The sequence below is a fragment of the Gadus macrocephalus genome, chromosome 9, assembly GCF_031168955.1.
Source record: "Gadus macrocephalus chromosome 9, ASM3116895v1".
In the NCBI taxonomy this organism is placed as follows: Eukaryota; Metazoa; Chordata; class Actinopteri; order Gadiformes; family Gadidae; genus Gadus; species Gadus macrocephalus.
This window is the reverse complement of record NC_082390.1, coordinates 14,521,527-14,535,122: the sequence shown is the minus strand read 5'-3', so window position 1 is coordinate 14,535,122 and position 13,596 is coordinate 14,521,527. Positions and strand designations below refer to the sequence as shown.

Here is a 13,596-nt window from a genome sequence, read left to right as displayed (position 1 = left end):
TTAAATCAAATTGCCCGAGAGTGTTCAACACAAAACCAGGGTAAAATGAATAAAAGAAACACAGCCTTTTGTCCATAACACTTATCAAAAATGTCCCTTGTATGGAATTTGCCAACAATAAAACCTCATACTGAATGTAGTACCGTTTATTTTGGAGAGAATGAATGAGAAACATTCAGAGAATGAGTGGTTTATTGAATGATGCACACTACATTTATGACAAACCTTCAATAGACAGGAACAAACAATTTGTGGGCAGCTATATTCATCGCTATATACTTAGGGTTTTGTTTGCATGTATTAAGGCCTATGTTATCCAAAAATATTTGAAAGGTCCATTCAGCAGGAGCATAAAACTAAGATTTATTTCAGTTTTCTCTTTAAACCATCAATAAGGGGGGTGACCATAATCACAACTTGATCCCTTTTCTCAGAAACAATACAACTTTAATTATCTTACCAACTTATCTTTTATCTTATCTTATCTTTTAAACATGTATTTTTCTTGCCTTACTAACGCAATGTGTGTGAGAGCAAGCTAGTCATGTCCACGCCCAGTACTGCATAGCCTGGTTAACGTGCTCCATGAAACCGGTCAGGTGAGTGTTATAGTTTCAGCCGGCAGAACTGATTCAACATCTACTGGGACGAACTAGGATGTTAAATCAGGCCAGTGGTTAATGCATTATAAAAACAAATAGAGAAAAATAGATTTCTTATAACAAAGCTTTGGTCACACTTTTACAGTTCAGCTAAGCAAAGACACCATAACATGGTGGATGCTAATGTACAATAAATACATCTTAGAAGGAAAAAAGAAGCAAGCGTCTCCCACCAAAATTGTCCAAATGGCGTAACCGAAATCTAGGGATGGCATGGCAACAGGATACTAAAGATACAATGCTTTATGCGTGTAAAAATAACATTGCTTCACCTAATGGGTCATATGTCTACTACAGACTTTACAGGTCTGTTGAGCAGTGTGGAAATGTGCAATAAGCAAGAGAATACGGTAAAGTGAAATGTGGTATACGGGAGCAATATTTTGGAAAATATATTTTCTTCGGAGGGAGAAAGTCAATGGAAAATAAACAAGATGACCAAATGTACTGATGGGGAGGCCCGCTGTAAAGGGATTACCTCCAGCAACAGAAGCCGGTCACTCAACGTTCCTGTAGCGGGTGAAGAGGTTGTAGAGCACACGCAGGGTGGACTTTAGGTCACAGTTCACGATGTCTGGAGGGAGGGAAAACATGTTGCAATTACAGTAACAAAAGGAAAAATGTATTGGTACTAATCCCTGGTTAAACAAAACATCACTGTATTATACAATATTTCCATATTAAGATAGGCTTAACAGGGGCAGAGGCAGAGACACATGATCTGGGAACTACTGCTGCTTTGGGGCTTATATCTGAGCCAATCTGCTTTTTTAGTTGCTAAACACAACAAATTTGAGTTCTGAGATGCCGTCACCGTGTTTGGGAATCCTCATCTCGTCCACCAATCCATACTTGGCAGAAAAACCTCTTCTCACCAGTTTTGAAAGAGCATCTCGACTTGTACTTTCCCCGACTACCAAACTTCCATGCACATCCGCAAGTCTTTGCAGTCCCCGTGAATGATTAATCAACTGTAGGCAGAGATTGCATGAAGTGCAGAAAGGAAAGGGATGTTTTAAGCAGACGAGCCCTACCCTCTGGCCTGGGTTTGGGCCTCTCCAGCCCTCCATCCTGCATCAGCTCGAAGGAGAAGGACACATTGTGGACCTGCGAGAGATGGAGCAGGATTAAAAACAAAAACGTTCACTAGCTTGTCAATCCTAATGTAAAAGGTTAATTTACGTCCCATGAGCTGACGGTCTTCTTCCATCAGCTCCCACTCAATCTTTGAGATTTTACCAAGTACATTGTGGTTTAAGAGAAACATTGAAATAGACTCAAATGTTCATAATTCATCGATGCATCTGGTGCCAAAAAGCATTTCCAGAAGGTCGAGATGATTAAAGGTAGCCTAAATTGATTTATACATCCAAATCGTAACACTAATAATCGTTCTTTCCGAAATGTAAATACTGAAAGGCAACATTTGGCATTCAGATATTTAACATGCACAAACACAAACCTGCAAACAAAAGGTGAGTGAATGCACAAAATAAACACAGCACACATGTGTACACAGAGGCTTAGGGTAGCCAGGTGGACAGGTGAGCACGCGCGCACGCAAACACACACAATTACCACGACGACGGTGATAAGAGACTGTGGAAAGTGGGTCGATAAAACCCACAATAAACTGGAGGTCAGCTCAATCCTCAACCTCAGCTTCCTCTGTGGGCAAACAGAGGGGGCCTTGTTCGACACAGGAGGCCTAAGCCTATAGCAGCTGCACAAAACTCAGTCTTCATTAATCATTCGATTTATATCACTGCACCATACTTGCCTTGCTAGTCACCTTGAGGCAACACTCTCCTACAGTTCTCCCGATTTAAGAGAATATCAATGTATTCTTTCTAATCTGCCAGTTGTATCCATGTGGCTGGTTAACAGGGATTATCAGAAAGTTTGTTAGAAAGTATCAAATGCATAAAAATCCATATTTTGGAAATTGACTTGAATAGTGTTGTTGTAAAAACTACTCTATTGCCAAAACTCATTCAACTTATTAAATTCAACCCTTAATAACTTTCCATATAATAATAATTATATCATATAAAATCAACCATGACCCTGCGAAAGACATAATGTGAAGACGATCTAACAACCAAACAAGGAAAGATGCATTGTCTTTTTCTTCCCATTGGCTGCATCCCACCACTGCGTACTAACCAGAGGCCATTAGGCCAGAGATGTACTCGCTTATTTCGCATTAGTCTCTTCTGCCTGTGCTTCATTAACAGGCGGTCATGGCAGCCGCTTGAATAAGGCAGGCAAGACAGAAGGTGGAGTACTACAGAGTTCAGCAACGTACCATAGACGTGTTTGGAGAATGTAAGAGGTCATACAATTACAGTATGTTGATATACCGGGGGGGGGGGAGGAAGCAATAAAATATAATAAAACATCTAGATAGACCTGTGAAACTGTCTGAACCATCTGTGCACATGTACATTTTTAAAACCACCTATTTCTGAGAAGATCTCTTTATACTGGACTTGCGACCAATCAGAAAATAGAATAAAATAAACCTCGAAAATGTCAGCGCTGGAGACATGAGATCAAACAGAGCCCATCTTTCCACTCATCTGTGTGGACAGACACATAATTGTGTTCCTCCCCCACAGGAAGTAGTCATCACACAGGGTTTATCAGGGCTCATGTCATATATGTGGTTATCCAACACAGTGGTGGAGAGAAGGAGAGAGAAGGACATTCAGCTGTGGTACGGATCTACTAACCAAGGCATCAACCACCAACGACACTATGATCACACACACACACTCTCTCTCTCTCTAAGCCCCCCTAGCCACTCAGCGTTCCCTGTGCAATAGGAGATTACAGATGCTTTGGGGCTGGTGCCTTTTCTTCCAGGCGGAGACTATCTCTGTGTGTGTGTGTGTGTGTGTGTGTGTGTGTGTGTGTGTGTGTGTGTGTGTGTGTGTGTGTGTGTGTGTGTGTGTGTGTGCTCTTGAGAGTTGATTTGTGCGCACTGTAGCAGTGATGCCCATTCGGCTGCGCGGCTTGGCAGGGCATGTTGGCTGGCAACCAAACACAAGGCTACGGAGGTGTCTGCGTGGATCGCCTGTCCAGAATACCGCGGTACAACAGAGCCCGCTGGAGTGGCTGAAAAGATGCTCGAGCGCTGAATGGAGTCCAAGGGGACAAGGGATGCTATTTATCAGGCCTAGATTTACGGAGGCATTTCTTAAGGAGGGGAATCGGTGGCAGAGACAGGTTGCGATCCCGTGTCCATCAGGTCCCGGTGAACAAGGCGCCGGTATTGTCTATACACTGAGGTTCCCACAGTCATTGTCATGGTTTTCAAGGTGAGAGGTACAGAGGCCGTGGCGATTTGAATGTTCTGTATTAGAGAACGGTAGGGAGACATGAAATGTGTCTCCCTACCACATTTCATTGACATGAAATGTCAGAGACATTTGGAAATAATGTTTTGTGTCCGTTAAGGTTTGCCACAGATTAATTTCATGTTAGATGTCTCTGACCTGACAGTTTCAGCTATCCTTTAAGTGGAAACATTAAAAAATGGCAGAAGTCCTCACAGAAGACTGTAATACAAAACACTAATCATGGAATTGAGGTCAGAAAGCAGTCTAGCTGTACCTTTTGGTCAAAGTTCTCCGGAGTGAGGAAGAAGTTGTAGAGAGGCACAAAATACCCCTCCAGGAGCCCCATCAGCAAGACCAGGTAAACACCATCTGCAAACTATAAAGGCGTTCGCTGGTCAGTACAAAGAGGCCCTAGACTCCCTTTATGACTCACAGATGGGGGGGATAGGCAAGTGACAGGAACACAGCGCTTGTTAGTTGTATCATCAAATAGGAGGCCACAGAGTCAAAGCTTGGTGCTAGCAAAGGTAATCAGTAACAGGAAGCAAACGTAGCGATTCCATTAGAGAATATCAATGAAATATAGACATCTGAGATGATGACTGATGGGGACCACAGTCATTTTCCACAAATATAAATCACTGTGGACCGATGGAAGTCCTTATTTGGGTACTTATGAAATCAAAACATACAAGGTCCATGTCTAGAGTTATTTATAAATTTTATAAAATAATATTTTATACTTTATAAATCACGACTAATAGTAATCCATCGTCACTCCTTAAGTATTTTTGTGATTTTATTGCAACCAAAAATGAAATGCTTGCAAGGCCTACACCACATATTCAAATATTTGTCGTCAAGGCACTTTAGAGATAAACCATAAACCCCACCACTCAATGAATCACAGTCACTCTCTTTATGAATAACAGTGTGTGTGTGTGTGTGTGTGTGTGTGTGTGTGTGTGTGTGTGTGTGTGTGTGTGTGTGTGTGTGTGTGTGTGTGTGTGTGTGTGTGTGTGTGTGTGTGTGTGTGTGTGTGTGTGTGTGTGTGTATACCTGTGTGTCCAGTTCAGACACCTCAAGGTTCAGTTTGTTCAGGTGTTTGTTCACGAATGTGATCAAAGTCTGAGGACCACAAAGAACAGTCAGTCACCAAGGCTGAAATACTCCTCCTTAATTAAAAAGAGTTTGATTTATTGATCTGCCTTATTAACCTAGCGGCCATCTTGGTTCTAAATGCTAGAGGGGCAAGGGGAGGGGGGGGGGGGACTGAATATGGACGATGGCTGCTAGGTGAATAAGCTCCATTGGGTTTTGCACAGAACCACGGAAATTGGCAGCATCACGCAAATTTAAAAAATACAACAAACAAAGGGAGATTGTTTAGGGGAGAACTTATTACCTTTTTGACAACATTCAGCTTATCTGGAGCGTGGTCGAACAAGGTGTCAAAAGCATCCCGTTCTAAAGACACATGAGAACATTTGGTCAAAAAAATGCATTAAAAAAATAGAAAATAAAATAATGTATATTGATGGAGGCATACAGTGTCCTTTTAAATAAAACAAAGCAAACAAAACATACCATGTCTTCCAGAGAAAGCCCTGGGACAGAAGACATCCATCAAGAGAAGAAACATGGCAGAGATGGGGGGGGGGGGGGGGGGGGGGAGCGAGACAATACATCAGCCAAATCAAATGCAAAGGGCCCGTTTGCACTTATGTACAATATCCCACTCTTTGATTTCTGTTCCTCCTGAAGTGAAACGCCTCCAATTCAACCGCAGAGGAATGCTGGGAATGAGCAGCACCTTCAGAGGAATGAGGTGGACGATGGGTCTGTCCGGGGACCCCCTCATGTCAGCTACCACAGAGGGCAGTGTCTTGTGTATTGCCCACGTGGAAAACCACAGAGATATATGGGGCATCACATATGGCATTATACTGTTGTCCTCAGACTGGCGGTCAGGCTGCCTATGGTAGTAGTAGCCTGTTGCCATCATCTCAACAAATTGAAAACTGCTCAGCATGACTTTGTTGTGAGAAGATTGCATGTTTGCGTAATGTCTGTATAGGTTTCACTTGGCGGGAAAAGGCAGCCCATTCTTTGCATTGTTGTTGTTGGATTATGCTGGGATATTATGGTCTGGGGCGAGGTGAGGGCTGCTCAGGTGGCTTGGAGTGTAGGGAATGTTGGGCTGTAAGTGGCCCAGAGGAAGGGATATCACAATGAACAGGCCAGCAAGACATGGCAAGAGCCCCCCACACACACACACACACACACACACACACACACACACACACACACACACACACACACACACACACACACACACACACACACACACACACGTGTAATCTGTGATGGCAGAAGCAGGCACGTCTGGGCAGAGGCCTTGATGGTGTGGTAACAGCTGATTTGCCAGTGTGACAGTGTGTGTGTGTGTTTGAATTATTAACATGGCATGTCTATCTACCATGACAAAATGTGTGTGATTGGGTATGTGTGTGTGCGCTTTGGCCTGGGTTTATCTGCACAGCTGCTGCTGTCAGCCTGCAGGACCGCCGCAAAGCGAAAGGTGTGTGTGTGTGTGTGTGTGTGTGTGTGTGTGTGTGTGTGTGTGTGTGTGTGTGTGTGTGTGTGTGTGTGTGTGTGTGTGTGTGTGTGTGTGTGTGTGTGTGTGTGTGTGTGTGTGTGTGTGTGTGTGTGTGTGTGTGTTCCTTTAATTGTCTAATGCTTCCACTTGGCAAGTGTGCCTCCAGACCCCTTCTTCTTACACAATTGCTGGTCATTCATTATTGCACTAGTTGTTCCACAAGGCAGAGGAAAAATGTGTTGACCATAATGGATGTCAGTTGTAGGTAGGCAGGGTATTCAACATTTGAGTGATCCATCGGAGTATTGGCATTTTCATGTCATCCAGTATAATAGATAGCGATGCAACCAAATTAACGTAATAAATGAATGTCCATTCATAGTGCCAGCGATGTATGAACAGCTGGCTGACTTACTCTGTGTTTCCAGTGATTTCCTCTTGAATCTGCCGGGACTGAAGAATGCCCTCTCTTTTCTGTGGAAAAGCAGCCAATAAAATAAAATGTGTTGGACATGATTGTCATCATCATCATCATCATCATCATCATCATCATCATCATCATCATCATCATCATCATCATCATAATAATAATAATAATACACACACACACTCAAAGACACATTCCAGGGAACATGCCAAACCCACCTGGACGACCACTACTTGAATGGAGACATGGTCGGGCAATCGGATTGGAGCACGGAAGTGTTGGGACAGCGCCACCAGCAGGTGCAGGATGGCAACAATGCTCTTGGCGTGGACCGCTGTGGTGGAAGGCTTATATTAAAGGCTTTTCAGTTGCGAGTCTTTTGTTGAACCTAGAAGGTCTTCCAGTCGAGACATGGGACCTTCATATTAGTTGTATGCCTTTTAAAAAGACGGCCTTCAAAAATAAAGCCGTGGCTTTTAATGTGGCTGTATAATATGAATTATTTTCCATAGTTATATATATATATATTATATATTATATATATATAGTACGCATACGCATGATAAAGATGAATGCACGCAGCAAACCCTGCTATGTAGTCCTGCCAAGAATGTGTGTGTGTGTGTGAGTATGTGCATTTGTGCACGTGCGCGTGTGTATGGTTGAGTAATGAAAGAAGAATTACGATGGAGCGGTCTACATCGGAGCGAAGTTTGCTATTTAGGCAGAAATATGACATATTAGAACCACAGGAGGCAAAACAACAAGGATCAATTAAGTGGCCAAAGCCTGCCTTTGATTGTGCCCACTGGTAACTTCAAATTAACAGAGTGGACTAAAAAGAAGCCTATTGGATGGTCAGTGGGAACCTGAGTGAGCAACATGAGGGTGAAAGCAGGCAGATAAGGCTTTGACCAAGGTAGGGCTGAGCGAAAAGAAGCAAAAAAGTGTATTGATTAGAATGTTTTGCAAAATGAATTACATGCCATGCTATTCTCAGCCCTCAGAGTCCTTTCACTTTTGTGAAGGGATTCATTGCTTGAATTCCATTTTCAAAGAGGCTTTTAAATAAGGGGGAATTTCTAATGGTAAAAAGAAAGTACAAGTCTTTCATATTTTACTTTCCAGCATCGGGCTTCCACAATAAATTCAATGACGTTCATTTATTAACCCTTTTTTTTTATGTCTGCCAATCATTTGAGTTATTTGTATGTTGAGCTTAGAGTTTACCTGGCTCAGGTACCCACACAAGATAGAAACTTAACATTTTACTCCAATACTTTATGCCCCTGCTGGAAGGCCTTGGCATACCTGGATCAAGGTAGTAAAGTAGTTTTAAGGTCTAGCAGGCTAGTCTATTAAAGTGTAAGCAATGGGGGGGTGGTCTTACAGTCAACATTCCAGCGGATGCTACGGGTAGACACCTTGATGGAGTCGTTGATGCGTTCCAGAACTGTCTGGAGTTTCTGTTTCTGGGCGATCTCCGACTGCGTAACCTCCGCCACGTTCAGCTTCTCGCCCTCCAGCTTCTCTGTGGACCAACAGACAAAAAAAAAAAGTTTAAAAAAAATGTACACGAGCAGACAGCGTTTGAGACAGAAAACCAACGCTCTGAATGGCGAGCCGGATAGCATCAGGTGACACCCGTTTCTTCGTTACACACGGTTACATCAGGAGAGAGGATTACAGTGGATGACACCCGTTACTCCCTTACACAGTGTTGGTATCAGGAGTTAGGACGACAGTGGGTGAAACTGTTACTCCGTTACACAGTGTTGGTATCAGGAGTGAGGACTACAGTGGGTGAAACTGTTACTCCCTTACACAGTGTTGGTATCAGGAGTGAGGACGACAGTGGGTGAAACTGTTACTCCGTTACACACTCGCCATCTCCCGCTGAGGAGAAGTGCCGCCGCAGTCGAACACTACCAGATGTTGTCTCTGTGTTTCTTACCGAAGAGTTTCTGCAGGACCTGTCCATCGTACAGGTCCTCCGCCAGGTCCTTAACGATGATCCTCTCTCCCACTAGTACGTCATTGATCCAGTCGATCAATACCTGGACGCAAAAGTACAAACACCACAGTCAGAAGTTAGAACAGCTTTACACAAGATGTGTCAAGAAGACCCATTCGTTTTTTATTCCATTTTCATTTTTTGTGAACATGAATTTTGAACCATTAACATCATCACTTGGTCAGGAACTAAGGACTAACGTCACAGCAACTCCAGCATCAGCATTTTCATGAATGCAGAATAACTGGTAGTTAGGTCCTTAATCCTACCTGCTAAAAGTCAGACTTACCCTGATGAGTTCCTGTAGCTTGCGGTCATTCTTGGAGTTAGGGTCCACCATGGTGCGCACTTCATTCTCCTCTAAAGGGGGGTTCGGGGGGGGGGGGGGGGGGATGAGACATGGGGGGTTAAAACCAGACCGGAGCACAGGTTTCAGCCACCAGATGAGATTTGAATAGAAGTACTGGCCGGTGGATTGGTACTACCTAGCATTGTGTCCTCAGGATCCAGCTCATAGTGGGAGGGGCTGAGAGGATGATTGATGGCGTTTATCCCCTCCTCCTGAAGCTCGGACACTGGAAGAGAAGGAGAAGGAGGAGTCAAACTAACTTCATGCCCGACACTGAATGTGCATTATGATCAGTTTGGTATGACATCGTTTGCACCCGGCTTCTGTTCCCCCTCCATGGCTCCAATATTATGAATAATGTGGCCACAGGGGATCACTGCGGCTACTTTGATAATGAAAAAAATAATAATCAGGTGGCATGTCACACATGGCCTTCAGTTTCAACGAGAACCAAAGACGCAACTTTTAGGATTTAAAAACGCCCATTCTTCAAATTGTAACTGTTTTGTTTTGACAGTTTTGTTGCTCTGCCTTTCCATGCCGCAATGTGGCAGGGTCTGAAAGAGCCTATGGTGCCATTCTGCTCGTCCAGTCTGACACATTGATTCGTTCCATCTCTGCACATACATTTCACTTCACACGCACGCACAAAACATTTACATACACATATATAATACATACATGCATACTATTTATACTGTGTGCGTGTCCATGGAGCCCCCAGAAGAGGCTTCAGGGGTTTGTCGGATCAGCTTGTGTTAGCTTGCACTTCTATACAAAGCTTAGTGTGAACATCACCGCAAATTCACCTCCCAGGAGAGCATCCTTCTAATCAACACCATCCATAAGTGTGCATGTCTGTGTGTGACACACACACACACACACACACACACACACACACACACACACACACACACACACACACACACACACACACACACACACACACACACACACACACACACACACACACACACACACACACACACACACACACACAGAGGGTGCATGAGAACAGAGAACATTAAAACACATTCAGAGCCCCAGTGCTGTACTTTCCCCGTGAAATAAAAAAATAAAGAAATCAACTAGAATTTCACACTACAATAACACCACTAACGGAGTCTGTTAGATCCAATATCCCCTTCGACCTGGGGTGGTGTCAACTCCCCTTGCCTTCCTCCCCACCGCCACCTGTCGTGAGACACGTTTGAGATTCTCCTGTAATGTACATGATTAATTACACAAACCAAAGCACGGAGGAGGAGGCTGAGGAGGTCTATGACACTGACACACGAACACACACCATTGTGTACCTGTGTGTGTGTGTGTGTGTGTGTGTGTGAGACATTGCCTCTTCCTTGTGTTTCTCACATTGCCATAGTTTGTAAGCTCCCCAGTGAGATTTCTGGGAGGTTTGTTTTGTGAAACGGATCTTGGGCAGGTGAGCGAGATCAGTGCCACACTGCATGCTGCACCACAGGGCCCAGGGCCCGCGGCGGAGGTGGGGCGGAGGGGGGGCTGGCAGGCCGGTACCCCTGGCAGTATACCGGGGCCAACATCATTTTAAGACCTAGTTTGTTGTACACCAACGGTCGAGGTAGGGGGAGTTTATCCAACTCTTCAGAAAGAGGGAGTCGAATTCTAGTTATGTATTAACTTTAATATTAGGAATATTTAAGGCCTTTGATATTGTGTCAAATCGACGCACCAGTTTTTGTTAAACAAACAATTACTAGAATCAAAATCGCCATGCTGTTCAATGAGTGAGTAGTAAAATAAATATTTTGACAGTAACAACGTAACGTAACATACGGTTTATCCCTGCCCCCTTCATGGTGGGTTTCAACGCTACTGCAATGGCAGCTGCTTTGTGCGGTGGTGCGTGGGAGGGTGCGTGTGTGACCCGCGATGGGCTCTGACATCATGATGTACTATGGATAAATGAGCACCCCTCCCTCCCTCCTTTCATCATCTCCCCCATCGTTACATCTTTCATCTCCTTTTCTTCCACTTCCACATCCCCACCCATCTCCCATTTCTCACTCCCAAGCCAATCGGTAGTCTTATCCTAAGCAACCCCCCAGCCCTCTATTCCCTCTATCCACACTGTCTCTGTAGCCACCTGTGTCATAAACGTCCCCGGGAACCTAAATGTAATTAATGGCAAACACAAAAGGGATCCAGCCAAGGGTTCCCATTAAATCATAGGCGTCTGGGTACTATGCATGTTGCTCTTTGTGTTTGATGTTGTGGATGTGTATGTCACATGCGCTGGCTGTCTGTTGAACACAGTCCACAGGAAAAAGATAAAAGTGGGTGTAATGTGATTTGGTGTATATGCGCTGCTTGAGAGGAAAAATATGGAAACATAAAACTGGGCTCAGCTGGTGAATAGCATCCGGAATGACAACAACAATTCATTCCACAATAAAAACCTACACAAGAGGCCCATGTCATATTGTCCAACAGCAATTTATATAGACATTAATCAAAATGGGGTCAACAAAAGGACATACCTCGTTATTTTTTTTTCAGATTCAAAGAACAAACTGTGTCATAATGACTATGTCAAACAAGATTACAGTCCATTTAAATATTACATTACAAATCATCAAACCCCTACCATGAGCAATGAAAAACGATTGGCTGTACATTTCTGCATATCGGAGACTTAAAAAGTAACATTTCACATTCTCCGTGAGAACAAATGCTAGACTCACCGACAACTATCCTACTACAAGCCAGAAGCCCTGTGTTTACCATTATGTCATCCCTCGGTTATTGCAGTTATAGTGGAGTCAATACCCTACATGGAAACATAGCCCGCGGCACCGCAAAAAATGCGAGTGTGACGCGTTCATTACCGTTTGAGTTTAGGTTATCAAATAAACAATAGGCTACTTTAGTCAACCATATTATATCATAAATAGTTATTTAGTAAAATAGACCGAGTGAATCATAGTTATTACGACATACGGCACTCAATGTGTAAGACTCATAACAAATAACTAATATTGTTGCCCATCTCCGTCGATTATTTTACAGAGCACAGTAAAAATGTTGAATAATGTTCAATGTCACGTCCGGATTGTTTAGTGAAACATAGTTTACCTTCCTTAGCTTTTTTCCTTCTTGCCAGAGTTCCTCCAAGTTTTCCCAAGAACGAATCATCTTTCTTTCTGGAAGACGGTGATTTAGGTGTCGGGGACTTGGGAGAGGACGGAGACTTCTGAGGCGACGAAGCCATCGGTGCAACTTATCCAAGTCGATGGCAAGAAGAAACTTTATGCGAATTAATAGAAAAAGTTTCCGCGGGGCGAAGAAATGAAATCAATGTCCACTCCCTAAAGCGGAAACGGAATTCCAGTTATTTGGAAACGTTGTTCGCTGCATTCCCGTCCCTCCCCTAGGGAGAGGAAAACTAGAGAGCGACTGTATGGCTAATGTTTATGGAAAGTGGAGGAGGTCTGAGCAGAAAGCATTAGGACACGATTTCATGGTATTTCTAATTTTCTAATATTTATTCAATTCTGAAGGGGAAATTATTCCGGCCACTTTTAAGAAACTCCACGATGGACTTTATAATAATAGTATAAAACAAGTGCGGGTCGGGTCGCGTTTCCACCGCCAAAAGTGGGCGTGACCCGGACTTTGCCGTACCCGTTCCGGCCCCGTTCTCGGGACTCCTCCGTTGGGGACGAGAGACGAGACGCCTGAAAGGGTCCCGTGAAATTCTAGCTACACCCCCCCTCCGTTGATTGGTCGACAGAATCGTCACTTCCGGGTGACGCGGGGATAAAAACAAACGAACAGTAGCCTCGAGGTATTATTCTTTACAATTAACTTGTCGCGTAAAACGCTTGCTTGGGCGAACAAGGAGGTGGAGACGTTCGTCTGCATTCTTGGGGAGGAAGACATCCGGCCTACCACAAAGGGTACTGTCGGCAGTGGAAACGCGACCTCGGAACTGAGCTGGGCTATACCGCCCCCTCCCTACCGCACCTTTGCGATCCGATCCGTTCCGCACCCTGCAGTGGAAACGCGGCATTAAGACCTACTGCTGGCATTATCTAGGTCGGATATACATGCATAGCCTACTACTGTGCATACATACATATATAATGTTGACATATATACTGTATATCTATCAATATATAAAATATATCTACCTATTAATAATATAGATCAATACAATTAT

The 13,596-nt window shown here is 43.8% G+C and overlaps 1 protein-coding gene across 1 annotated transcript; it reads right to left on the bottom strand.

Moving 5' to 3' along the window:
• Positions 1-174: 174 nt before the first annotated feature.
• On the bottom strand, positions 175-12,810 carry parvaa (parvin, alpha a). Its single transcript, XM_060060982.1, has 13 exons — positions 12,510-12,810; positions 9,532-9,621; positions 9,336-9,406; positions 8,987-9,089; positions 8,423-8,563; positions 7,251-7,366; positions 7,021-7,079; positions 5,594-5,613; positions 5,412-5,473; positions 5,066-5,134; positions 4,281-4,382; positions 1,697-1,769; positions 175-1,236 (listed from the first exon to the last, which is right to left on the bottom strand). Exons 1-13 carry the CDS (start codon positions 12,643-12,645, stop codon positions 1,160-1,162), a joined length of 1,119 nt encoding a protein of 372 aa, XP_059916965.1. The 5' UTR covers positions 12,646-12,810; the 3' UTR covers positions 175-1,159.
• Positions 12,811-13,596: the final 786 nt, after the last annotated feature.